General features: G+C 42.5%; 1 protein-coding gene across 2 annotated transcripts in view; it reads left to right on the forward strand.

The window, feature by feature from the left end:
- SMOC1 (SPARC related modular calcium binding 1) overlaps positions 1 to 26507 on the forward strand; it is a 66930-nt gene extending 40423 nt beyond the window's left edge. For both annotated transcript variants that reach the window (XM_088669922.1, XM_035113442.3), the window contains exons 7-13: positions 3564 to 3644; positions 13132 to 13324; positions 14948 to 15030; positions 17298 to 17403; positions 21556 to 21803; positions 22859 to 22909; positions 24212 to 26507. In XM_088669922.1, coding sequence (XP_088526048.1) covers positions 3564 to 3644; positions 13132 to 13324; positions 14948 to 15030; positions 17298 to 17403; positions 21556 to 21803; positions 22859 to 22909; positions 24212 to 24228 — 779 coding nt within the window. In that variant the 3' untranslated portion in view covers positions 24229 to 26507. The remainder of the gene's footprint in view (positions 1 to 3563; positions 3645 to 13131; positions 13325 to 14947; positions 15031 to 17297; positions 17404 to 21555; positions 21804 to 22858; positions 22910 to 24211) is intronic.
- Positions 26508 to 27924: the final 1417 nt, after the last annotated feature.

Below are 27924 nucleotides of genomic sequence, written 5' to 3' on the forward strand. Positions count from 1 at the left end.
AGTTCAAAATGAAGCAGGGCAAAGGCTAATAGAGTTCTGTCAAGAGAACAAGCTGGTCATCACAAACACTCTTTTCCAACAACACAAGAGACGACTCTACACATGGATATCACCAAATGGGCAGCATCGAAATCAGATTGATTATATTCTCTGCAGCCAAAGATGGAGAAGCTCTATACAGTCAGCAAAAACAAGACCTGGAGCTGACTGTAACTCAGATCATCAGCTTCTTATAGCAAAATTCCAGCTTAAACTGAAGAAAGTAGGAAAAACCACTGGGCCAGTAAGATACAATCTGAATCAAATCCCTTATGAATACACAGTGGAAGTGAGGAACAGGTTTAAGGATTTAGATTTGGTGGACAGAGTGCCTGAAGAACTATGAATGGAGGCTCGTAACATTATACAGGAGGCAGCAACGAAAACCATCCCAAGGAAAAGGAAATGCAAGAAAGCAAAATGGCTGTCCGAGGCCTTACAAATAGCGGAGGAGAGGAGGCAAGCAAAATGCAAGGGAGAAAGGGAAAGATACAGGAAACTGAATGCAGATTTCCAAAAAACAGCAAGGAGAGACAAGAGGGTCTTCTTAAATGAGCAATGAAAGAAATAGAGGAAAACAATAGAATGGGGAAAACCAGAGATCTGTTCAAGAAAATTGGAGACATGAAAGGAACATTTCGTACAAAGATTACCATAATCAAGGACAAAAGTGGTAAGGACCTAACAGAAGCAGAAGACATCAAGAAGAGGTGGCAAGAATACACAGAGGAATTATACCAGAAAGATATGGAGGTCTCGTACACCCCAGGTAGTGTGGTTGCTGACCTTGAGCCAGACATCTTGGAGAGTGAAGTCAAATGGGCCCTAGAAAGCACTGCTAATAACAAGGCCAGTGGAAGTGATGATATTCCAGCTGAACTATTTAAAATTTTAAAAGATGATGCTGTTAAGGTGCTACACCCAATATGCCAGCAAGTTTGGAAAACTCAGCAATGGCCAGAGGATTGGAGAAGATCAGTCTACATCCCAATTCCAAAGAAGGGCAGTGCCAAAGAATGCTCCAACTACCGCACAATTGCGCTCATTTCACACGCTAGCAAGGTTATGCTTAAAATTCTACAAGGCAGGCTTAAGCAGTATGTGGACTGAGAACTCCCAGAAGTGCAAGCTGGATTTCGAAAGGGCAGAGGAACCAGAGACCAAATAGCAAACATGCGCTGGATTATGGAGAAAGCTAGAGAGTTCCAGAAAAACGTCTACTTCTGCTTCATTGACTATGCAAAAGCCTTTGACTGTGTCGACCACAGCAAACTATGGCAAGTTCTTAAAGAAATGGGAGTGCCTGATCACCTCATCTGTCTCCTGAGAAATCTCTATGTGGGACAAGAAGCTACAGTTTGAACTGGATATGGAACAACTGAGTGGTTCAAAATTGGGAAAGGAGTACGACAAGGTTGTATATTGTCTCCCTGCTTATTTAACCTATATGCAGAATTCATCATGCGAAAGGCTGGACTAGATGAATCCCAAGCCGGAATTAAGATTGCCGGAAGAAATATCAACAACCTCAGATATGCAGATGACACAACCTTGATGGCAGAAAGCGAGGAGGAATTAAAGAACCTTTTAATGAGGGTGAAAGAGGAGAGCGCAAAATATGGTCTGAAGCTCAACATCAAAAAAACCAAGATCATGGCCACTGGTCCCATCACCTCCTGGCAAATAGAAGGGGAAGAAATGGAGGCAGTGAGAGATTTCACCTTCTTGGGCTCCTTGATCACTGCAGATGGTGACAGCAGTCACGAAATTAAAAGACGCCTGCTTCTTGGGAGAAAAGCAATGACAAACCTAGACAGCATCTTAAAAAGCAGAGACATCATCTTGCCGACAAAGGTCCATATAGTTAAAGCTATGGTTTTCCCAGTAGTGATGTATGGAAGTGAGAGCTGGACCATAAAGAAGGCTGATCGCCAAAGAATTGATGCTTTTGAATTGTGGTGCTGGAGGAGACTCTTGAGAGTCCCATGGACTGCAAGAAGATCAAACCTATCCATTCTTAAGGAAATCAGCCCTGAGTGCTCCCTGGAAGGACAGATCGTGAAGCTGAGGCTCCAATACTTTGGCCACCTCATGAGAAGAGAAGAATCCTTGGAAAAGACCCTGATGTTGGGAAAGATTGAGGGCACTAGGAGAAGGGGACATCAGAAGACAAGATGGTTGGACAGTGTTCTCGAAGCTACGAACATGAGTTTGACCAAACTGCGGGAGGCAGTGCAAGACAGGAGTGCCTGGCATGCTATGGTCCATGGGGTCACGAAGAGTCGGACACGACTAAACGACTAAACAACAACAACAAATATTTATAGGCCTCCCTATAATAAAAGTCTCAGGGTAGCTTACAATTTAAAAACAGTTGTATCATAAAATATGATGCAGAATGAAAGCAAGTGCCAAATTAAATTTAAAAAACAGAAAAAGTGGAGAGCAAACGTAGGAACTAAAATGGATTTTAAAAGCTACCGCACATTTTAACAAGCCTGAGAAAATTTTTAAGATAAGGTTACCAGACGTCCCCGGGTTTACAAATCAGTCCCCTGACAAAACCCATCTATTTAGTGGGAAGTTGAAAAGTGTCGCCAGATTTATTGAAAAAAAATCTGATAACCTTATTTTAATAAGCCTTTTACCTGATTCTAGAAGAACTAACAGGTAGGTGCCAGGTGAGCTTCTCCAAGGAGGTTATTCAGTAAGTGGGATGTCACTGCTGAAAAGGCCCTCTTCCCTCATAACCGCCCTCTGCTCCTCACCTGGCTGGTGGCACCTGAGGTAGCCCTGTGTCCTTCTGAAGAGCTCGTGCTTGGCCTGCTGTCATGGTTGTCTGATTAAAGCTCTTAATCTAATTCAATCTACCTGATAAATTGATTAAATCTTGGAGCCCCTAGTCCGTGAGAAAATGACAAATTCGTTTTATTTTCTGAAAGTAACAAGTCATATGGTATAGGAAATGAGAAGGAAAATGGTAAAGACCTCATTTTTATGGGATCCAAAGCAGTCCCTGCTGTGTCCCACTTATGCAAGAGGGCATCTAGCTCCACAGTTGAAGCAGCAGCAACCCTTCGCCCCCTGAAACTTTTGATGTTTGGGGTGTGGGGAAGCCCTCTGGAATGGACTCCCAGTGAGGGGCTGCCGCTGTAAGAGCTTTGTGCAGATGTGCTAGGCACGTTAGCTGAATCCTGGCTAAGTAGCTTTTCTTCTTCATCTTTTAAAAAATTATTATGTTATCTTACATTTTTTCAGAATATTTAAATTTGATGTCCTCTTAAGGTTTTATAATGTACAGGACTTAATCAACTTGATTGCTGCCTTCTCCTGCAAGAATGCAGTGATCAAGCTGAGTATGTAGGGGATAATGTTTTAGGTATCCGGGTCCCAGTCTTGAACTTAGCTCAGTAGCTTACTTTTCAGCACCATAACACTGTTTAATACATTAGCTACATGCATAACACACACACACACACACACACACACACACACACTAAAAGGCATCTGTTCTTGTTTTCCAGAGATCACAGCTCCCACCCTTTGGATTAAGCATTTGGTCATCAAAGATTCCAAACTGAACAGTTCTAGTATGAAAAATTCAGGTAATGTCTACTTATCTTCCTTCCCATGTTGCAGATGGAGGCTAATTCAATCCCGCCCATAGTTTTATTAATCAAACTGATGAGAGTTTCCTCCCCCTGGTATCTTTCCAAAGATTTTTCCACTGTTAATAATTATCCTAGGTGATAGCTTTGTGGTCTGTCTGACTGGAAGTTCTTTTTACCTGAAGTCAGAAAGGCATTTTGGGCACATGTGATGGGCAGTTGACTGGGCTTAGCTAAAATAAATATATTCTGCACAAAATGAAGCAGTACTCCTCAATTTCCCTTCCATTATCCGATATGGTGATGTTTAATCTCTCAGAATGTTTACCTGCCTTGACTCCTGATTCTGGGTGTATAATCTGAGACTAGGAGAAACTCACAGTTCTAAAGGCTGAATTCAGAATGAAAGCTGAAAAGTGGATATATTTTACAGGTCACCTTGGATAAGGAGCAATGGACGCTATTAAAAATATCATTCTGATTACTATTTCATATTCATACTCTTCACCATAAGGTCTCAGGTTACAGCAATTAAAAATATGATATTAAAATCAATTAAAGGAATCAATTAACGGAAGGCTGTGTGTGTTTGTGTAATGTCAGGTAAAGAGGTGTACCTTCAGCATGAGGTGGAAAAGCCACATAGTGAAGGTGCCAGATGCACCTCTGTGTGGAGCGAATTCTTAAGTTTAGGATCTGCCACCGTAACTGATGCTCTTTCCTGGGGCTCCACCACCAGACTTCTGAGGGCAGTGGAATTACCAGGCAGGCCCATGCTACCAGTCTGAGACCCCCAAGAGGGTCTGCAGGCAAGGAGGCCGCCGTTCAGATATTTGGGGCCCAAGTCTGTTAACTGCCCTAGAGTACATTAGTTAATTGCTGGTGCTACTCGTTCATTACGTGAGGTGTTTGAAGGCAATGCCTGAAAAGTTGGTGGTTTTCCATGCTAACGGATCAAACAGAGAAGTCAACTTTTCAGAGAGGGACTGTGGGGTAGCTTCTTCACTGCAAGGTATGGGCTTTGCTTAGAACCCTTTGTACTACAACATTATTAAGTTTGGGGTAAAGAGGGATTCCAGCCATGCAGCCAGCTTACACTGTCAAGCTTTCAAGAAAACCACAGGATGATGTAATGAGTGGATAAATGGAACTATAAACAGCTCTGGGAAAGCTAGCAGTAGCAGTCAAGTAAATACTTTGCAGCAACTAGTGGTCTGTACACATGACGTTATTTGAAAGGAAGAATGAGTAATCTATTAAGGTTAGCAGCTGAAGACAGGTTTTATATGTGTGTGTCTTTTTTAAAAAAGCCAGCCTTGGCACCCAGAAATCTGGGCAATTTTTATGGTTTAAAAGAGAGATTCAACAGAGATTTTCTATTATAATGTGAACAAAAATTCAAATAGTTCTATTGTTTAAAAGTTACTTGGTTCAGTCAAGGAATGTAATGTATGCAGTAAGTGGGACCTGAATGATATTATTTTAGTTGGGAGGCAAGGGGTTGGTGGCACTGATTGCAATGAGTTACAATGATGCAAATTGACCAGCAGTTGAAACCCATTAGAAAGTTTTAAAAGGTAAAGGACCCCTGACAGTTAAGTCCAGTTGCAGACGACTCTGGCGTTGCGGTGCTCATCTCGCTTTACTGGCCGAGGGAGCCGACGTTTGTCTGCAGACAGCTTCTGGGTCATGTGGCCAGCATGACTAAGCCACTTCTGGCGAACCAGAGCAGCGTACGGAAACACCATTTACCTTCCTGCCAGAGCGGTACCTATTTATCTACTTGCATTTTGACGTGCTTTCGAACTGCTAGGTGGGCAGGAGCTGGGACTGAGCAACGGGAGCTCACCCCGTCGCAGGGATTCGAACTGCCGACCTTCCGATCGGCAAGCCCTAAGACCACTTTGTTTTATTTTATTTTATTTAATATTTACTTCAAAACCAGAAAAAAGAAAGAAAAACATAATACAAACTTCAAATTAAAAAAATGCAGACATCACGTTCATTTTCTAACATCGATCTAGAACATAAATCGCCTACCTTAAAATAAAAATATGCATCATTACTCTAAACTTCTCTTTGCTATATATAAATACAATGCAGTTTAAAAAATTTATATTCTAGATAATATTATAAATTCCCACAAACCCCCCACTCTCCCTCACCCGTGTTATCACAAAACCACTCTGTTTTAGTGTCAGTTTACACCTGAAGGTATTTGAAAATCTCAGTCAACTGAATTTGCTACTTGCTTATGTAACATGGTTTCTAGGGGCTATATGGAAACAAAGATGGCTGTTCCCATGTTATTCCATGGTGTGGCCATCTTTCCCCCCTGTACAGATCCTTGAAACTGTTTAATATGACCAGAGTTAAGAAGAGAGCAGAGAGAATTGCAGCAGATCCTTTACACCCCGATCATCATCTGCTAGATTTACTCCCATCTGGACATCGCTACAGGTCTTCATATACAAAATCGGCCAGGCACAGGAACAGTTTTTCCCCTTGTGCCATTGAATTGTTAAATTTGTAGATGTGTAGCTGAAGGGGAGGTCAATTATGGGTGGGTTTCTTTGCTTATTTGTATTGTGAGTGGAGCAGTGTGTGTATGTTTACATTGCAATGTAGCCAAAACAAATTCCAAGTATGTTGGAAAATGTACTTGGCCAATTATTATTATTATTATTATTATTATTATTATTATTATTATTATTATGCTATTTCCCAGAACATTCCCAGCCTCATTTTGAAAGCAGGTGACAAAATTTAGAGGCTTTTATGTTTTAAGGAAGTTAAAGGAAATACAGAAGACACAAGAAAGTGCTTTAAAACCCTTGAACCACTTTGTAGTATGGCAAATATATTTTTAAAAAAACAACCTCACATGAAAGCTGTGCATGTGCAGAAAGTATAAATTAACTTAGTCAAATATTGATTTGAAATACGAAAATATTATAGCTTGTTAACATCAGTGTGTGCATGTGTATAGGAATCACTAACATATTAGATTCCAGTTATGAAAATGCTCATTTCTAGTTTCTGCTCATCACTTATTTTCTCCTGTCTGTTTTCCAATGTTCCAAGTGTTTTGCAATGAATAAAGCATTATAAAATAAAATGCTGCTTAAACATACTGGGTTTGCAAGAATGATTTTGATTTGGTGAGGAGGAACGGATATTCTGTTACAAGGATAGAGATTATTTGACCCAAAGAAATTAAAACAAGCTTCCTCAACCTCAGCCTCTACAGATGCTTTGAAACTACAATTCCCACCATCCCTAACCACTGGTCCTGCTAGCTAGGGATCATGGGAGTTGTAGGCCAAAAACATCTGGAGGGCCGAGGTTGAGGAAGCCTGGATTAAAATCTAGAAACTTAGTTTATAGGGCTCGACATTCTAGCAAATGCAATAGTGTTAGAATACCAAATGCACATTTCTGGAAGCCTGACAGTATTTGGAATGGTGGTTAGAATAGTTATTTGCAGTGGTGGAAAAAATATATTTGAACCATTTTATTTTATTTTATATTAGAATTGGGGTGGTCCATCCTTGCTGAACTTAAGCTTTAAGTTGACTTGTCTGGAGGCAAGTATGGCTGAAGCGAGGCAAGGAGTGATGGAAGAGGCTAAGCCCTTCCAGACAGCCAGCAAACAAAGTAATGAATAACATGCCACTGGGAACCAGTTAATCTAACCTTATGAAAAGGTGCAAAGTATACAACTGGGGAAAATAACACCGTATAATAATCAGCACGCAATCATAGGTGCTAAAACCATATGCAGCTAGACAAATAAATGAGGTTTGCTCCTGCTGCCCATGTGATAAATCACTCACAAAGAATTCAGTCTCTCCCCTACCTCCAAAGAAAGAAAACAAATTACTCCAAGCACAAAGTCATAACAGCAACCCCCCCCCCCCCAGCTGCTGTAAAGTCACATAGGCGCAGGAAGGGAGAAGGAGAGGAAAATAAGCAAGGTGGCGGGGGGAGCAAGGTGTCATGAGACGGTAGAACGAAATGTAAAAGTGCTTGACTGGGAGCCCATGGATTGGCCACTGGAGTTAGAATGAAAACAGAAAGGCGCCGATAAACACTGGTTAGCTTTCCTGCAAAAGAGGTGTTGGGACTCAAGCATGCCATTAGTTCCATATCCCATGTGTGGGTCGGTAGGTGGACTTTGCACTCAAGTGGTGAGACAAATGTATTGTCCCTGTTCTCCAAGACATTGGCCTTATTCCAGGTGTTGTGGAGCTGAGCTCTGGAATGTAAAATAGGTTTGGGGGCTGAGCCCTGACTAACGCTGATCTCTGTAATTTAAGTTAAAAATGGTGAACTAGCAAAACAATAATAGATGTTTACTGTTTTTTAAGCCTTTACCTGCTAATGTGTCACACGCAATACACTGGTTAGAAACTCTGGTAATTTAAGTGGTATACAAATAGCACAAAAAAAATGAAATGAAATGATTTGTTTGTTTATTTATTTTTTTGAGCCAGAATGCAAAGTCTCAAAATAGATGTGAGCTGGTGTTCTGGGGTAAAAGCATATTACCCAACGCTCCCCAAGTGTATCAAAAATAACTTCTTTGTGGGCAGTGATGAAAACAGAGAAAGGGAGAGGAAATATTTCAAATACATATTTCAGATTATTATATTTAAGATGGTTTGGGGTTAAACTGGACACACACCTGGAGTTCAGAATAGTGAAGAGTGCCACCTGCGTTCTTTGCAGGCAAGTTCTACTAAGTGTATTTCGGAGAGTTTTCCACTGTTCTCCATCTTGACTCCGCCTAATGGTTCATGAACCAATACTGCACATTTGCCATGTGCATGTACTTCTCAAATAGTCAGGAGAACCACAGTGAAATTCACTACCTGGTAAAGGCTAAAAGGTTATCTATCACGATCTATTTATCTATCAGAGACCGAAAGCACTTGTAAACAAAATCAAGAAACAGAATTGTACTGTATTGTGTTTTACTGTAATTTTTCTTCTTGTGCTTTTTGTAGAGGTATAGAAAGCCCAAGACAAAGCATTTGGTCTTCTAGAGATTGTAGTTATTTGGGGGGGGGGAGCCTTCACTTATTTCTTTTTCGAAAGGGAAATACTCCAGTGATTGCTATCCGACCCTAGATGGTATGTCATGAGAAGTGCAGGTGTTCTTGTATAAAAGGAGTGGGGATAGAGAGGCACTTACACATCTGCTCCTCCCAATGTTTGATCAGCTGGTGTTGTGCTCCTAAATGGAAAGGGGAGTTTTTACCCTTTCCTTACCTGCTGTTTCCATGACTTGCAAGCTTTTGTTTGGGGGTGGGGGTGGGGTGGAGGGAGATGCCTCTTTCCCACACTGAAGACTTGTCAGTTACTGAATGTATTGCATGGCTTTTTTGTTTCTTTGGTAGGGAAGGGGGAATTGTGTCATAAGGAACATAAAGCCTCCGATCTCTGCTGAGTGTTTGATCTGGGGATGCAAATCTCCATTTTTCAATGTCCCAGCCATAGCATTTCATATTCATTGCGCTGTTGGCTGGCAGACAAGCCATTTTTGCGCCTTAGGTGGAAAATCTGAACAGTGGTGCCATACAAGGTGGCAACATTTTAATAATAAACTACGTAAACAATAAAGGGAAATTTGAACGTTTAGTTCAGATGACCCCATATCTACCTGTTGAGATGGGCCACCTCACCCTCTCTAATGTTGCCAGTAATATTTCTCAAGACCTCTGGGTATAGGGCGGTATATTATTCAATTAATAATAATAATATAAACAAATCTGGATTGGTTCCTGGTTGGAGGATTTAGTTGACATTGTTAGTGATCCTGTTAAAAGCTTTGCTGGCTTTGGAATGGTGAAGGCCTCTGGTGGTTGACTTGATTCTCCCAGATACCTTCCCCTGCTATGGAGAACCTATTTAGTACTAGGGAAGGATGAAACAGCCAACTTAGTTTATTTTCATTTCTCATTTTTCCGATCTTAAATTCAGTTCCTCACATTTCTGCACCGATTTGCATTTTTTAAGTGCCTCCCGAAAATTCAAGATTGTAGTGTGAATTTCTTGTAATAGACACATCTTTGTATGCAGTTATTCCTGATATACACATTTTTGCAAAATCGTTTCCCCTTATATAATGCACTTTGTGTGTTCCTTTCACTAATATATGCACGCTTTACCCTAGTATATGCAGTAATTCTGCAGTGATCTGTGGACTTCAGGAAATTCGTTTGGAATTAGGTTCAGAGTGAAATTGAAATGGCTTTTATTCTACAAACGAGAACTTGAAAGCTAAACCAGACACCACTTTTTTTTTAAAAAAAAAATGGGCTTGCTCTGAACTATGTCCTACCATTTCTTGTTCCAGGCAAAACTGGACCATCTTTCTAATAGTTGGCTGCATCACTGGCTTCATGCCATACACTGTCAGTCATGAAAGCATCCATGGGAAAATATGGTTGCATTCTTCAGGCTTTATGAGCCTAGGTGACTTGTGTAAATCCGTGCCTACGAATGAAATTACATATTTCCCCAAAAGATCTTAACAGGAAAAATGTCATTCACAAATAAGCCACACATATTTATGCTCCACCCTGAGCTCTTATAAATTAGTTTGGAGTGTCAAAGGGATTAATCCCACATATAGCTTAAATGTTTTGTGGGTCAGCAGCCCTGATTGAAAGGAGATTCCTAGCACTTGCCGCACTTCTCCCGTTTCTTGTTGGAAGATGAAATCTAGAATTTTAATCTCCCCAAAGGACTCCCTCCCTCTTTCCCTTCTTGCAGCAGCAGTAGTAGGTTGGCAGCGTTGCTGGCCTGCTTCCCTGATGACAGCAAAAGTTGGATAATGTGACAGTCTTATTCTTTTAAAAGTGGTCACAGTTTTATTATATTGGCCAAATTGTCACTCAGCACCTCCTTCCCCTACCCATTCATTATGCTGAACATTGTTCTTTCCCCATAGCTCAGTCACTAATTTAACATACAGTAGTTCTAGTTACAGGTAGGTAGCTAGCCGTGTTGGTCTGACGTAGTTGAAACAAAAGAAAAGAACAATAAATAAAAAAATCGAAAAAAATTATTTGAAAAAGAATTATCTGAAGAAGTGTGCATGCACACGAAAGCTCATACCAATGACAAACTTAGTTGGTCTCTAAGGTGCTACTGGAAGGAATTTTTAAATTTAACATAGAGAAGGATTTATTTTCGGTCTGTTTCTCCTCTTTTTGATGACATTGACTCATTTTCCTAAATAGGTGTTCATTACTACTTAAAAAAAAGAGAATACTGGTCTGGACCGTGGAAAGAAAGAATCTATATATCTTTTTTTCTCAGACAGATGTGGGGAAAACATCTTTTCTCCCAAGCCATTTAACCAGGAAAAAATATATAAAATAAAATATGACCCTTTCAGTTGTTCTGGAACTACATGTGAGCAGGGAGGAAAACTCTTCTGAAAGCTAGGAAAAACATGGAGGAAATGAAGGAGAAAGAGGAAGCAAGGAATTCTAACGGGGTGCAAAAATGGGGAGGTATTAGGTAGCATAAAAAGAGGTCCCCAGGCTGCAGATTTCCCAACTGTGCAATAAATGTTTAAGGGTAAACTCAAGTAGGATTCACATGTGAAGCTAGAACAGAGAATCTACACAGAGAAGCTGTCAACATGTCCCCAACACTCAATAGATTAAAAAAAAACCCATTGCAGCCTTCCCAGTCTATCACAACCATCTCCAATTCTTCGTCAGTCATCTGCTCATCCAGAGTTTTGAGGACATGGCATGTCTTTAAGAACATAAGAAAGACCTGCTGGATCAGCTCGTGGGCCCATCTAGTCCAGCATCTAGTGGCCAACCAGATGCCTGTGGGAAACCCACGAGCAGGACATTAGCACAAGATCACGTTCCCCTCCTGTGAGCCAGGAATAGAGGCTCCATATTTTGAAGGAGTGTAGTCAAGATTGCTTTGCTACCTCATCTGATGTTGGTGTGAACTCTTGGACTCAACAATTTGCTTTGAATTCCTGCATTGCAGAACTTTGCAGAGTTGAGATGTAAATATGTCTGGAATGCCCTTCATTTCAGTGGAGCATTTTCCATTGCATAAAGCAAATAAATGGAAAACTTGAGCAGACCATGAAGGGGATTATTTGGCTCTCTTTCCCCTGCATCTGAATAAATGAATGACCCACCTCACCTTGACAGGAAAGGTGTAAATTGCTGTCAGGCAGAGAGCTTGAGTAATTTGGCAGCTTGTGATGTAGTTGATTTGTGAGGATGCCCAGAGGCCTCTAACTGAATAACTCCTCTGTTTGTATACAGCACAGAAACAGTCACCTTAAAATAAAGAGTAAAGCCTGTCAGCAAAGCAAAGTTCCCTTAAATATCAGCTGAGGACTGAACTTTTCAGATTTTGTTCGTTTTTTAAAATTACCCCTTCTCTCTAGTCTATTTTGCAACCCTGATAAAGTTGCTCTTGTTATGCCAAGTACACACACACACACACACACAGAGAGAGAGAGAGAGAGAGAGAGAGAGAGAGAGAGAGAGAGAGAGAGAGAGTTGTTTAAAGGCATCATTTGCGGAGATTTTTCTGTGGTAACATTATGGTCCATCTAGGCCAGGGATAGCCAAAATGATGCCCTCTGGATGTTGCTGGACTAAACTTCCAACATCCTTGGCAATTGGCCATGTTCACTGGGGCAGAGAGGAGTTCTAGTATAGTATCATTCACTGGCTATCAGTAATCTAGGCAGTGGTTTCAAAATCTATGGAGAAATCTATGCTATGCATCTCCCATGGTATCCCTGTGTCTTAGGCTGTGTATGCACTAAACCATTTGTTAGGGGTGGCCGGGAATCGTAACTCTGTGAGGGTTAAAGAATATATTTTGAAGGTGATTTAAAATGATAGCATGCCCATACCCTTACAGATTCATTTTGCGTGGGATTCTGGGTTGAATTCTTGGGAGCACTTACAAAGCATCAGCCAGAACTGTCGAACTGTGATGTTGTAGTCTCTGGAAACTGACTGTGCCTTTGAACATGGTCAACACTCCTCCCGTACGGCTGTGAGTTCCACCAGCAAGAATGGTGAAAAAGCTTAAAGGAGGAACTCTTGATAAGATTCCCAGGAACTGCACCATTCCATGGCACATAGGTTGAAAACTGCTGGATGGAGAGATGTACTAGCAACTGAAGATGTTGGTATCTTTTCTCCCTTAAGTATCAAGCACTAAAAACACACACACACAACCCCCCCCCCCCCCCCGCACACAAACCTGATCACTGGCTAAAGATTATCTGGCAAAGTAATGCCTCGTATAAACCTGAACCTCAGTGGTGACTTTTGTGACAGCATCTTAGGATCAGATTGCAAGTCATGTTTGAAGAAGGTAAATAGGGCTTAATTCCTTTATTTCTGGGGTTTCCGAAATTATCAAGGTGGGAACAGGAGGTGGAGTTTCATCATATGCCCTCCCTTTTCTTTTCCAGAGAAAGTTAACTCATGTGACCATGAGAGGCAAACTGCTCTTGAAGAGGCCAGGCAGAACCCCCGTGAAGGGATTGTTATCCCTGAATGTGCTCCTGGAGGACTGTACAAGCCAGTGCAGTGTCACCAGTCCACAGGATATTGCTGGTGTGTTCTGGTAGACACAGGCCGCCCTCTCCCTGGTACTTCCACCCGGTAAGAATCACCTCCTTTTGAATTACATGCTAGAAAATAAAATAAACTGTGGCCTGGCCGGGGGGGGGGGAGTAAAGGAGCCACCACTTTAGAGTTCAGGACCTACACTCAATATACACTTTCTTTCTCATCTGCAAGGCTGTTTTTTTGGTAGTGAATAACATAATTGGACCCAGAGGACAGAGGACTTATTGCCATTTCTCCTAGAGCAGGGGTGGCCAACTCCCAAGAGACTGCGATCTACTCACAGAGTTAAAAACTGGCAGTGATCTACCCCCTTTTTGGGGGTTCAGGTCAAAATTGTTGAGCTTTTTTTAGGAAGGAAGAAGCCCCATTTTGGGGGGGTTCGGGTCAAAGTTTTTGAGTTCGGGTCAAAGTTGTTGAGGGAGGAGGTAAAATGCTGAGGTAAAATGCTGAGGGAGCCACAGTTGTTCAGCTTCTTTGGGGGGAGCCAATGATCTACCAGTGATCTACCACAGACGTCCAGTGATCTACCGGTAGATCACAATCTACCTGTTGGACATGCCTGTCCTAGAGGAAAGCCACGAGGTCATGGCATATTAAATGTTAAAGAGAGGCATATTTAAAATTAAATAATATTTTATATGTTAGAAATGCTCGTGCATTTCTCTTCTGCACATTAAACTGGCTTAAACCCCAGACAGATGGAAAACTAAGACAAAGGTATTTTAATGTGATTCTGCATATTTTATTAAAGCGCCGCATTTTCTTTGCTGCTCCCTCCCTTGATATGTTAACCTGCCCTCACTTGCTTCTCTCTCCCACAGTCATTGCACTTGTTCCTTCGGGGCAACTTGTCCCCACCCGTTCCTATAGAACCTTGAGAAACAGGCAAAGAAAACAGTGTGATGATGGGCTAGCGCAAATACTGTAGACACAAAAATATTAACAAGTTACCAAAGCCAACAAAAAAAGGCATGTGTGAGACAGGTCTACAGGGCCGTCTTAAGCGCCCCTGGCGCCGTGGTGTGCCGGATCCCTCTGGCGCCCCCCCGCCCCGTTTCCCAGTGCGGTGGACGGGCGCAGCGCGGCTGCAGCACGGTTGCTGTGGGCGCAGCTGCACGGCAGACCAGCCGGCCAGCGGGCAGGCGCAGCTCGCGGCGCCCCCCTGGCGGGCTGGCGCCGTGGTGCCCTGCGCCACCCAGCCTGGCCGTAGGGCCGGCCCTGCAGGTCTATTTAGTTCTGGGTTCTGGTTTGCTCATGTTTCTGGGAGAGTTGGGCTTTGGGGAGTCCCCACAAGACAGTGTGTCATGTCTGCTAGGTGATCTCCTTACACCCATTGGGCTTTCTAGAGTGGGGTGGGAGGTCAAGATGAACAGTGTTAAGCCCAAAGGAGAATCCTGTTCTTGCAACAACCAGTCCCATTATTTTGCTCTTTCTACCCTCCCCCCCCCAAATACTCCTGTGTCCACTTTCTCTGATCCATTCCCTTCCACTAGCTCCAGTCGGCAAATAAATGCCACGGGGCACAATGTTCGCACCTGCCTCTTGCGCTCCCACTGCCTCAGCTAACACTTGTTCACGGGGTGGGGCAAAGAGTGGGAGAACTCCTGAAGTCCATACCTTAAGGACATATTCTTTTTATATCTCTTTGGTCTCTAGATACGAGACCCCCGTGTGTGAAAGTGACGCCAGATCGAAGAGCCCAGAAATGGACGACCCTTTCAAAGACCGAGAACTTCCAGGTCAGAGTGGAGAAGAATTCTCTGTTTGTTCTACTCCCACCTCGCTTGCTTATGGCAGCATTAAAAGATATGAGAATTATAAAATCACAGATTTATAGTGTTGGAAAGGACCCAAAGGGTCATCTGGTTCGGTTCAGCCCCTTGCAATGCAGGATTCACAGGTAAAGAACCACAGGCAGATAACCTAAGAGAGAGCCTCTGCTTAAAAACCTGCAATGATGGAGAGTCCACCACCTTCCACCGCCAAACAGCTATTACTGCCAGAAAGTTCTTCCTAATGCTTTAGTCAGATGGCTCAGAGTGCTCTAGGGACAGTTAGCAAGTGGACCTCTGAGCTGAGCTTTGTCTTGGGTTTATATCTGTGCTCATACGTTTATTAAATATTGCTACATTCCCTGAAGATATAATCATTGGAAATTTCATCATCGTATGTTTATTTGTATGCCACTGTCTCCCAAAGCGGCTTGCAATATATCAAATGAGCAGTAATGATAGTAGTTCAAAAGGCATATTAGAAACCATTTGAAGCAGCCATAATAAGAATAAGACCCACCCCCTCCGAAAAATTAAGGGAAGAAATTCCCCCTCCATGTAAAGTCTAAAATAAAGAAATGCTTTGAATGTGGGAAGCAATCCTACTCCACCCCTGTTGCCTCCTGGCTTTCCACTTACTTCCCATCATTTCTGTTGGGCTCCATGTTCATCAGAGCAATTCTTGTACAAACTTTGGAACAAAAATGGTGGAAGCCAGAAGAGAGTGGCTGGCTGGTTACTCAAACATGTTCTTCCACACATGTGCGGAAACAAGATGAAACAAGATGAATTTTAACAAGGAGAAATGTAAGGTACTACACTTGGGCAAAAAATATATATGAAAGGCACAAATACAGGATGGGTGACACCTGGCTTGAGAGCAGTACATGTGAAAAGGATCTAGGAGTCTTGGTAGACCACAAACTTGACATGAGTCAGCAGTGTGATGCAGCAGCTAAAAAAGCCAATGCAATTCTGGGCTGCATCAATAGGAGTATAGCATCTAGATCTAGGGAAGTAATAGTACCACTGTATTCTGCTCTGGTCAGACCTCACCTGGAGTACTGTGTCCAGTTCTGGGCACCACAGTTCAAGAAGGATACTGACAAGCTGGAACGTATCCAGAAGAGGGCAACCAAAATGGTCAAAGGCCTGGAAACGATGCCTTATGAGGAACGGCTTAGGGAGCTGGGTATGTTTAGCCTGGAGAAGAGAAGGTTAAGGGGTGATATGATAGCCATGTTCAAACATATAAAAGGATGTCATGTGGAGGAGGGAGAAAGGTTGTTTTCTGCTGCTCCAGAGAAGCGGACACGGAGCAACGGATTCAAACTTCAAGAAAGAAGATTCCACTAAACATTTGGAAGAACTTCCTGACAGTAAGAGCTGTTCGACAGTGGAATTTGCTACCAAGGAGTGTGGTGGAGTCTCCTTCTTTGGAGGTCTTTAAGCAGAGGCTTGACAGGCATATGTCAAGAATGCTTTGATGGTGTTTCCTGCTTGGCAGGGGGTTGGACTGGATGGCCCTTGTGGTCTCTTCCAACTCTGATTCTATGATTCTATGTGTGGCTACTAGTTTTTCATACTAGTTTACTGATCATTTATGAGCTGCTGGAGGTCATTTTAATTATTTTTTAAATCTTGTAGCATCTGGTAATATTTATTTTTAAATCTGAACCTGGCATTTTAATCCTTTATGGATTTCCATGTCAACTGGATTTGTGTGGATCCAGTTGTACTATTTTAAATGAATGTAAACAAACATCCACACTATGATTTAAAACATCCATGTGAACTGAAATCCACATTAACCTCTGATATTGCTATCTTGGTGACTATGTGTGCTTGAGTTCATGAGTCCTCATCGCCTCCTTTACCTTTTCTCTTTGCTGCATTTCCTATTGTGTGGGCAGGACTTTATGTTTGCTCATTTGCACTGATTTCTATGCAGAACTTGCTGTATGCATTTGTTCAACCATTCTTCCACCTTTGCCTTGTTGACTTTGGGAGCAGCACCACAGAACGCATATATGACAGAAAACTAAAATTTGGATCACATTTGGAGGGGGGTGGGCAGGTGTTATTTAGCTGCCTGCAAAAATGCAAGTCGCAGCAGTCATTAGAACTGCACCCAAACAAAATTTGACAACCCCATAAAGTATAGACATGGCCTTGGGAAGAAGAACCTGTTCTGACTACCATTTGTTCAAAGGAAGCTTCTATTCCCTTTGCAGGCTGCCCAGAAGGGAAGAAAGTAGAATTTATTACAAGTTTACTGGATGCTCTCACCACAGACATGGTACAGGCCATTAACTCAGCAGCACCTGCTGGAGGCGGAAGGTGAGTTTGGAAGGCATTCAAGTTGAACTGAAACAAGAGAACCAAAGATGTATCTGGTCTTAAAGGAGACTATTTAATTTGAGTAATACACTAGGGAAATTCAAGCTCTGGACTCGGTCATAAGTAGGGGTGGGGAGGAATTTGATTCAGTTTGTATTTGAAGTTGTATGTACCTGATTCATCCTTATTGAAACAATATACAAACTGAGAAACAGCCATTCTTTGAAATTCACCCTTCTCCGAATTTTGCAATGAATATGCATCTATGAATCAGGCTGCCTAAGTCTTGTTCGTTTCCCATTGGTTTTGTGACAGTGCGCATTATCATATTTTAGGAAGTAGAAGTGCAGTGGGCAAAGTTAATATGACCTTCAGTTTCTGAAGCAGATATTTTTGAGAGTGTTATTTCATATCTTCTTTACTGAATTTTAATGGCTTTTGTAAGGATATCCTTATTTGGCATTTCTGCCTTGTTTATCATATTAGTGGTTGAATGTCTGTGAACTGGATGTTCTGCAGTCTGCTGGTATGTTCAACATGCAATGCAAATACAAAAGCAGATGATAATTAAAACAAAAAACCCTTCCCTTGGATTTAAGACTAATATGAGCCAAAAACCTCTGTAGGAGGAAGTATGCTTTCCCTTTTCTAAGCCAGAAGTGGCTTGATTTCAGATTTAAGTAACTTTGTTGTATCAAATACAGTGAGTCAGAGGTGAAGAAGACTCCAGAGAGTATTTGGCATCCTTAATTGTTTGAGTTTCAGTCTTTGTGCCATTGTAAGCAGCACTCTTTAATATAAAAGAGGCAAAGTTAGTTTGCTGAAGAACCTAGGTAAATGTAAATAGAAAAATCTGTGATTTCTTAAAAGCCCTTACCATGCCAATAACTGATTTTCCTGAAGTAGTGTTTGCAGAAAATAACTTTTAAGCAGTACCTGATCTCAGATGAACTCACCAGAGGAAAACTGCATTCTGGTTTTTAGGAAAAAAGGAAGGACAAACTACATTCTGAGTGCAGGAAAAGTATGCTAAAAGGGGCAGGGGAACAGCAGATTTTTTTTAAAGATCCCAAGGATTCTCGTTGCTTGGTGTCCAAACAGCTCGTTGCCTGAAAACACTGACAGGAGAGAGCAGCCAGAAATTTAACGATTGCATTTTTCTTCATAACTTGCTTTCTAGTAGGGCTAGAGACTTACTGTTAAAATACCGTAAAATAAAATCTCAGGCACCCCAGGGAGGTGTCACTACTCACTAACCAGACTCTATCTCTGCATATAGGAGACAATATACTTGAGATGAAGCTTCTGAAGTTGTGATCAATATGAACTTTTTTTTAAGCCCTTCAGCAAGTATTTCAGGGATTGCTAGGCTTCCATCACACATTCCCAGTTACTTACATGGTTTACATTACAGTTGTACGTACCTTGGATCCCGAACGCCCTGTAACTCGGACGTTTTGGCTCCCAAACGCCGCAAACCTGGAAGTGATTATCCTGGTTTGCGAACATTCTTTTGGAACCCGGACGTCCAACAGGGCTTCCATGGCTTTCTGTAGGAGCTTTCTGCAGCCAGTCAGAAGCCACGATTTGGTTTTTGAATGTTTTGGAAATCGAATGGACTTCTGGAACGGATTCCGTTCGACTTCCAAGGTATGGCTGTATCTTGGTTTGTTTCTGTGGGAACTGGGTGGCATGTCAGGTGGAAGGTATCAGTCTAGTCGCAGCTTTACAGCATTTATTTGCTATTTCATTTTACTCGTATGCCAGCCTTTGGGGGAGAGCATGAGGTGACAAACAGGGGCAGGTTGTAAGGTGGTGATTTTAAACCTTGCTCGTGACTATAGAGAGGTGGGTGCTTGAGGTGGGTGCTTGTTTGGATTCAGTTTGATGGACACAAATGTGCTGCAAATGAATGACACAACTATTTTGAGAAGCAGTAGTGTGCTGCTTGTCATGGCTGAGAAGAATAAATGTGCTGGTTGTGTCCTCCTCCTCATTTGCTAAGGAGCGTAATACGTATAGTGCCCTGATGTTAAACTCAGATAAATCTGGCAGGAGACAGAATAGTGTGTGGTGTTCATTAGTTGGTTTTGTTTCTGAGTGAGGTCAGTGGTTCCACTGTTCTCTGTCACTCGAATTCCTCACTTACTATCGTGAACAACTGTTTTCATCTTAATAGCAAGGCCAGAAACTGCCAGCCCACAGAGGGCCTTAGCAAATGTTTTCAATTTTCTACAGATGTTCACTCAGCAATTTGCTGTCCTTTTGAAACCCTGCGAGGCAATTTGTACCTGCAATACCATACCACATGTTTTCAGACAAATTTATTGTGCAGATGCCTTTACATATGTCCAACTTTACTATTATTACTATGATTATTAGTATTATTTAATTATTGCACGGGGAGAATTCTGATTGTGGAAAGATGACAGTACTTAAGATTTCCACTGCATTATAGAATGTTCAAAGTGCTTCACATTGATTATCTCAGAGGTTTAGGCTATACCAGATTAATTATTTCAAGCATTTCAACTCAAAGGGGCTATGAAGTAAAAACAAAAAAACACCCCAGCAGAAGGAGCACAATATCACCCGGTATCTGAAAAGCACATTCAAGCATGCAACTAAGTTCACTTACCTTTTAAATGGCTCAGGACTGCAATACCTCAAGGGGCCGCCTCTCTGCATATGAACCAGCCCAGACCCTGCAATCACTAGCTGAGTCCCTTCCTCATGTGTCTTCTTCACTAGAGATCCTGAGGGTGGCAACACGAGAGCGAGCCTTTTCAGCGGTGGCTTTCCGCATGTGAAATGCTCTTCCCAGGGAGACTCACCTGGCACCTTCATTGCACATCCTTAGGCACCAGGCAAAAACCTTCCTCTTCTCCCAGGCCTTTGCTTTGTACATGTTGTGGTAGGACTCCATTTAAAGAGGAAGAACTGCTGATGCCCATCTCGTTTGACCCTTCTCTTAATAACCATTCTGAACCTATTGATGGATTAACGGGCATTAGCTCTGTCTTCCAATGCACCTTTGCAGATGGTTTTGTTCCTTCATTTTGTAGGTGGATAAAATGGGGCTCACAGTTAGATCCGCTATAAGATCTCATAGTGGAAATTGTAGTCTATAACATGGGTGTGTACTTGCGTGCATCTATACGTGTTTGTGTGTTACCACAGCAAAAGAGAGAAACAGCCTTATGTTTGCCAACCCCCTTTTCCCTTAAAAAGCTGACCTAGGTAAACATGTTTTTGTTGGTCAGGTTAACCTGGGTATGTGGAGGAGGGGAGAGGTGATGTCATTTCTTCCTGCATCTACATCTAACATGCTTTCTACAAACTTTCTGCGTGCAGCATTAACAGAACTGTTGGCTTTGTTCTGATGTGGTCAAGCAAAGTAGGCTCTTGAGACTTTCTACGCTATTCCTGATTTTGTTGTAAGTCTTAGGTTTTTTTGGTGTGTGGTGGAGCAGAAGGCAAACTATCTTTTTGAACAAATTTACTGCCCCTTTTCTGCAAGACGTGCAGTTTGGAAGATCTTTCATGTGGTTCAAGTTTAGTGAGAGATGGTGGCATGTAGGGAAGCAGTAACCTACAAAGTGGCTAACTGTGTTCTCTTACAGGTTTTTTTCTTTTCTTTTCCTTATGGTTTTGGCTGAGAGTGAGGCAACACACACTTTAAACGATAGATCTAAGCATCACTAAAACAAGTACCTTCTAAGCCAGGTGAACGTTGTGGATCTGCTTCACCACCAAGAGCTGAATTACAAAGAGAAATTTAAATAAGCAATATTCGTTGTTTATTACATTAATGCTCTAGTACACTCATTTTCTGTTTGAAATTCACAATGTGACTCTTTAACTCACTACTGTAGTTAAATTTCCCCACGTGTAGATGGCCTATTAGATATTATAAACAAGCCCTTCCAGCTGATAGAAGAGACTGCTTGAAGTCCCCATAACGATTTCTAAAAAAATCAAAAGCACAACTTTCCCTAATAACCAGGTATATGCTATTGCTAGACGTAAGCAAACAATACAGGACTCCATCAGAACTTTTGTCAAGAGTCTGCTCTGCCTTAGAGTGTGTGTGTATATTAAAAAATTGGGGGTTGTGTTTCCTGTGAGCCTTCCTTCTCCTCTTGTTTCCAGGTTCTCTGAGCCTGATCCCAGCCACACATTGGAAGAGCGGGTGGTCCATTGGTATTTCAGCCAGCTGGACAACAATAACAGCAATGACATCAACAAGAGGGAGATGAAGCCCTTCAAGCGCTATGTCAAGAAGAAAGCCAAGCCCAAGAAATGTACGCGGCGGTTCATTGACTACTGTGACCTCAACAAGGACAAGTCCATCTCACTACAAGAACTGAAAGGTTGCCTGGGCGTTGGGAAGGAAGGAGGTGGGTAACACTTTTGCCACACCTAAAGGTGGGGAAGCTCAAGCTTGGCAGGGTGATAATGTGTCTGACCATCAAGATTTTCTCCAGCCAAACCCTCTCTCCGCAGATCACACCTCTCTCCAGCCCTACTTTGAGTGCTTTTGCCTGGCAAGAATGTTTGCCTGGATGCAAGATAAAGAGTTGTGTGTGTAGAAACCAGTTTAAAAGTAATATTTGAATGCATTACTCTGCCCACTTTTACCTCTTGCCTCAGAAGGAAATGTGGCCCCCAGGCTGTCAAAGGTTCCTCACCCCTGCGGTAGCGCTTGAACAGGCATCCCCAAACTTCGGCCCTCCAGATGTTTTGGACTACAATTCCCATCTTCCCTGACCACTGGTCCTGTTAGCTAGGGATCATGGGAGTTGTAGGCCAAAACATCTGGATGGGATGGCCGCAGTTTGGGGATGCCTGCGCTTGAACAAATCAGTCCGCTTTAGGAAGTAGCCTAAAGTTTAGCACCCTCTGGTGGCCATTGCCGAATGTGTCAGTTTGCAAAAAGAAACATGAAATCATGTTTCTGAGCTTCAAAGGCGCCCAGATGTGTTCAGTTTATATTTCCATGAACACTCAAAGAAGTACCTTTTATAACCAGGAGAAGGCACTTTTGCTCCTAGCAAATTTGTACCAGAAATCACTCGCCTCTTTAGCAAGAGGTGGTTATCTTGAAACCGGCATTCTCAAGTTTTTTTGAACAAATCATCATTCTGTAGAATGACACTTATTGGTGGTGGTCTGAAACATTGCACGTGGCATAATTGCTTTGCACATGGCAGATTTATTTTTCCTAAGTCTACTTCATATCACTGAACAAAATACTTCTTGAAAATACAGGCTACTCTGACTCAGCCAAAATACCTTTGCTGTAGAGGGATGTGAGCTTTGCACTTTCTGCTTTACTTCTTCCTTGCGGGCCTTCAGTGGTCATCCCTGGTAGATCAGCCTTGCTACTTTCTTAAATCTGCAGTGTCTATTATACATGGAAAAATTCACTGGACAAAGGATTTATATTTTGCAGGGAGCGTTGGAAGTTTCCCCCATGGAAAAAGACAAGGTGTTAACCCTTTCAGTAAGTACTTCTGTAATTCCTTTCCCTTCCCCCTGATCCGAGTCAGTCTTGATCAGCTGTGTGTTTTGGGGTTGTCCCCCACCCCTTAACCCCACCCCCAATCCTGCCTAAACCTACTGCTAGCCATTCCCTGGCCAACTAGAATGGAAAGGAGCTAGTCCTGTGGATATTATTACTGATTAACCAGGCAAGAGGGTGCTTCCATATGACAAGCTGTATTAATTGCTGGGATAGCTCTTGTCAGTGTTTATTTATTGAACCTCATTTAAAACACTTGGATGCTACCTTTTCACATCTCTAGGTATCTCAAGGGGAAATAAAATTAAGACAGCAATGAAATTCAATAAATGTGCCTAAGACAGTAGATGCGTGGGAGAGAGAGAGCTCCTGGAGAAGCAAAACACAAAATAACCCACCTAGCCCAATGTCACCCAGAATAAAAATGATTGGCAACCTTTCTGAAAGAGGGCACTCATTCAGAGCCTGGCTCTCACCCTTTGACTGCAGCTACTGCCAAGTGGAGTAGTCCTTAAGATACATGGGTCCCAGGTTGAACGGTTGAAAGGTAACCACCCAGCACTTGGAAGTTAGTCTAGAAGCAAATTGTCAGCCGCCGCCACAAAATTCAAACATATCCCCATCTCCTGATGTCAGTCAGGAGAGAAGCAGCATAGTTTTTGATTAGCTGCAGCTTCTGAGTTGGTTTGAAGGGCAAACCCAGGTAAAGTCCTTTACACTACTCAGCGCTTAGCCACACTTTTGTTTGGCCCATGTTTTATAGGCATGGGGTCCGAGAAGTGTTGCGGGTTTTCTTGGGGAAAGCGGTGGGACAAAAGAAGAACCTCTTGGAACTGTGCCTAGAAATCACAGGACAAGAGGAAGTGTGGGTGAGAGCCCTCAGTCCTCCTGGCTGCATATAGTGAGGTTTCTGCTGTCTGAAAAAGGGGCAAAGCTTTTGTAACAGGCGTAGCCAGTAAAATGTGCTCCTTACCGATGAGTTTGGTGTATACTGGTGGTTGTTACCAAATTGGTATGCGCAATAGCAGAGATACCCCTACCCCAGCAATTCATCTGTTTAAATCTGCATTAAGCCCCCAGGTGTGCAGAAGGTAGGGAGGGCGGAAGAGAAGCCCTAGTTTTTTGTAGCCTTACTGCGTATTGCATTCCCAGGTATTATTAGTTTGTTTGACAGGGGAAAGCTGTTAATTACTTACTAGAAATTTAATTGGAGATTTCACATTTTTTTCTTCTTCTCGCCCTCAAACTCTTGCTGTTTCCCACTCCATCTCTCCCCAACTTTAGTCGGACGTCTTGTCTAAGAGCTGATGGAAAAGCATGAACCAGATGGAAGGACGGACGGACGGACGGACGGACCGGACACATCGCCATTTGAAAACACTCAGGTGGAACTGGCAACATCCAACGTAGCAGAAGTGGCCACCACAACATTTGCACTTTTGGAAAAAAAATAATGAAGAGGGGTGGAAGTTGGTCTACTTATTATGCCATTTTATATAGTACTTTAGAGAAGAAGAAAGAATAAACAAAGAAAGAAAAAGATGAAGAAAGAAAACTGAACAGCTACTGATGATTTAAATGTTAGGGATTTGCTTGGACTTGAAGAATGATGTTTAATATACTGTATATAAATGTAAATTGTACAGTTGTCTTGTGCTGGCTTTAGTGTGACTATTTGGTTTCTGCCTATGACTTTTTTGAAGCTGGTTTAGATTAAAGGGGTACAGAGGACTCTGGAATCCAGGGATGCATTGGTTTTGACAACCAATCAAAATTCAATTTCTTTCTTGCACAAGCATAATCATGATTCAAATAAGTCAACAGTGTTGGTGGCTCACACATTACTTGAACACTGTGTGTGCGTCTCTGTGTGTGTGTTCACGCGCACATACCCATCCATACACAAACACAAATGCAGAAAATGGGACTAGTCAGCACTAGTCCTACTCAGAGTAGTTTCTCCCTCTGGAGCATCTGAGGACTACTTTTGTATAGGTCAGCTATGATCTCTCAAGGCCAAGACTACCTTAGCTCCAGCAGTATGACAGTTTCATGTGCTTTCCAGGTTTGCTCCGATTTTTTCTGTTATGTGGTTTAAAGCTAATTGCTGCATTGGCATGAGAATAGCTTTCCCTACCCCATGCTAAATCTTATTCCTGCTGGACTAGCTGCAATCAACCTCCTGATTTTGTTTGGGTCTTGGATGAATGTTGATAAAAGCACATGTCTCCCACACTTTTGCAGAAGAAAGTGGCGTGGGGAAGTAAAAGGCTCTCTTGTCAAAATAAAATGGAGCAGAAGGAGGCAAAACTGTTCTTAAAAAATAGCATGTGTGTGCTAGCAGTATTTGTGCTGTCTTTGTTCATGTACGCTTGCAGGGTCTTTGTGCTGAACATCTCACTGTTGAGAAATGAGGGATCTGAGTGCTATAGGTTTGCTTCCACCTTTTCTGTTGGAAGTTGTCCTGCAAACTTGATTGCCTTGGATTCCTATGCTTGCACTGTGATTGGTGAATCCATATAAATGCTCCTCAAGAGCAGTGTGGCAATGCATCTCCATGTTTTAGCAGTGGGCTGTTGCAAGCTGAAATACTCGAACATCATTGAAAAGCTGCTGCTTTTCAAGCAAGTCACAATGGTGGATTTACAGGACAGTGCCTCCTCCCCCCTTTAAAATATTTTGGCTTCAGTTAGGTATAGATAGTTGAGTCTCAGTTGCCATAGAGGATGATCAAGCTGAAGAACATCATGCTTTCTGATTCCCCCCCCCCCATTTTTTTTCTGAACTGCATTGCTCATGCATTTCATGCATGGCCACTGCCCTTTGAAACTTTCTGGAGAACACTCAGCCACACCTTTATTGTACAGCCACGGGAAGTGGCTGAGTCATAAGCTCATCTTAAGCTGATGCAAGATAGTGTGTAAGGACTGCTTTATTTAGTGGAATTTTTTAAAAAATGTCTGTTTTGATTGGATTTGGTATCAGAGCAATCAATAGCCTGTAGTACTAGTTTAGACTCTGAAATAAACCCCAATAGGAAACACCAGGGGTCATGTTGTACTGTTGAGGAGCAGCCCTGCATCGTCTTTCTCAGATGCTTCTTCCATCATGGTGGTCCTAGGTTCCGTTTTGGCAACCCTCAATATGTCACTTGACAGGAACATATGAAGCTTGTTGGTCCTGGCTCCTTAAATGTTCAGCAGAAGAAGCGAAACAAGGTTGTAAAAAGAGTAACACGATTCTTTGGATTCTGAATCTTAGTGGACTTCTCTGTGGGTAAAAGATTTAAACTGGCCAGAAGAGTTGAGATGCTTCTCTTTGAAAAGCTGTGCCAAATTGTTTCGCAAGTATATTTTAATGTGAATCTTTGTCTCATGGAACAGCAGCACCCACTGCTGGCTTCTCTTGCATGTCACATACAATGTATGTGCCTTCTCCCCTCTCCAAACTCCTCTCTGAATATTCCCCTCTTCTTTTGTACACTGATCGTATTGTGTATGTGTATTGTGTTACTTGGTGTTATTATACAGTGTAAAAAAGTCATATGTGGCCCTGTTGTAGGAATGAAGAACAACTTGTAAAGAGCTTTCTGTAAGCGTCCTTTCTTTTCACATGCTGCCTCCCCCCTCCTCCCTTCACCCAACAGCAATAGCACAGACACTGCTGTAAATTCCTCTGCGACTTACTAGCTCACCTTGTCAAAATGGCCATTGCTTGTTCATCTAGATCAGGCATCCCCAAACTGCGGCCCTCCAGATGTTTCGGCCTACAACTCCCATGATCACTAGCTAACAGGACCAATGGTCAGGGATGATGGGAATTGTAGTCCAAAACATCTGGAGGGCCGAAGTTTGGGGATGCCTGATCTAGAGAGGCAGCTTTCACCCCACCCCAGCAATACAACTTTTAAGTTTTATGTCTCACATAGGGCTTACACCATCTGATCCATGGTCTCTCTAGCTGAGCAGCTTGTCCACAAGAGCAAAATAACCTCTTGTTGGAAACTTTAACAGCAGCACATGGTCCTAGTTGTTCTTTTCTTGTCTGCCCTTTTGAAGTGTTACAGATACACTAATCTTGGAGATGTTTGCCCTGAGCATAAGGACATAATAATAGTCTTGCAGAATTAGAGCAGGGCCCATCTAGCCTAGACTTCTGTTGTTGCCACTGTCTAGCTAGATGCTTCTGGGTGTACTCATGAGCCTGTGCATAAGGGGGTGATGGCTTCCCTTTTTTTGTTGTCTTGGCCATCTATTAATAAACTATGGATATTTCTGATTATCAGTGTCTGGACATTTTTGTCTTAAGACTGTAAATTCACCTTCTTTCCATGTCTGGCTACATTCAACAAGAGGACAGCACTTTAAAAGAGCATTGCAAACCATCCCATAGAATTGTAGAGTTGGAAGGGACCCCGAGGGTCATCTAGTCCAACCCCCTGCAATGCAGGAATCTCAGCCAAAGCATCCATGACAGATGACCACCCAACCTCTGCTTAAAAACCTCCAAGGAAGGACAGTCCACAACCTCCTGAGGGAGTCCGTTCCACTGTCAAACCGAAAGTATTGCTTTTGAATGGTAGTGCAGTGTTTCTCAACCTTTTTTGGGCCACGGCACACTTGTTCCGTGAAAAAAATCACGAGGCACACCACCATTAAAAAAGTTTAAAAAATTAACTCTGTGCCGTTATAGTCAATTATATTGACTATAATTATGACTGTAAGAAACACTTGCCAATTGCTGTGTTGGTTGCAATCTCCTGTAATAAGGCTTCACAAGCCGTCCTGCGGGTCAGTGTTGTGTATTGGCGGCCGCCAGGCTCGTTTGCACTGAGCTTTGGGAAAGAGGAGGAGAAATATTGCTTTCCGGCGGGTCAGCGCTGCTTATTGGCGGCTGCCAGGCACGTGACAATGCAAATCGCCCTTCTCGTCGCCGCACGTCGCGGCACACCAGCCAGCGTCTTGAGAAACGCTGTGGTAGTGGGCAAGGCTAGCAAT

The sequence above is a fragment of the Zootoca vivipara genome, chromosome 1 (assembly GCF_965207765.1).
Source record: "Zootoca vivipara chromosome 1, rZooViv2.hap1.1, whole genome shotgun sequence".
In the NCBI taxonomy this organism is placed as follows: domain Eukaryota; kingdom Metazoa; phylum Chordata; class Lepidosauria; order Squamata; family Lacertidae; genus Zootoca; species Zootoca vivipara.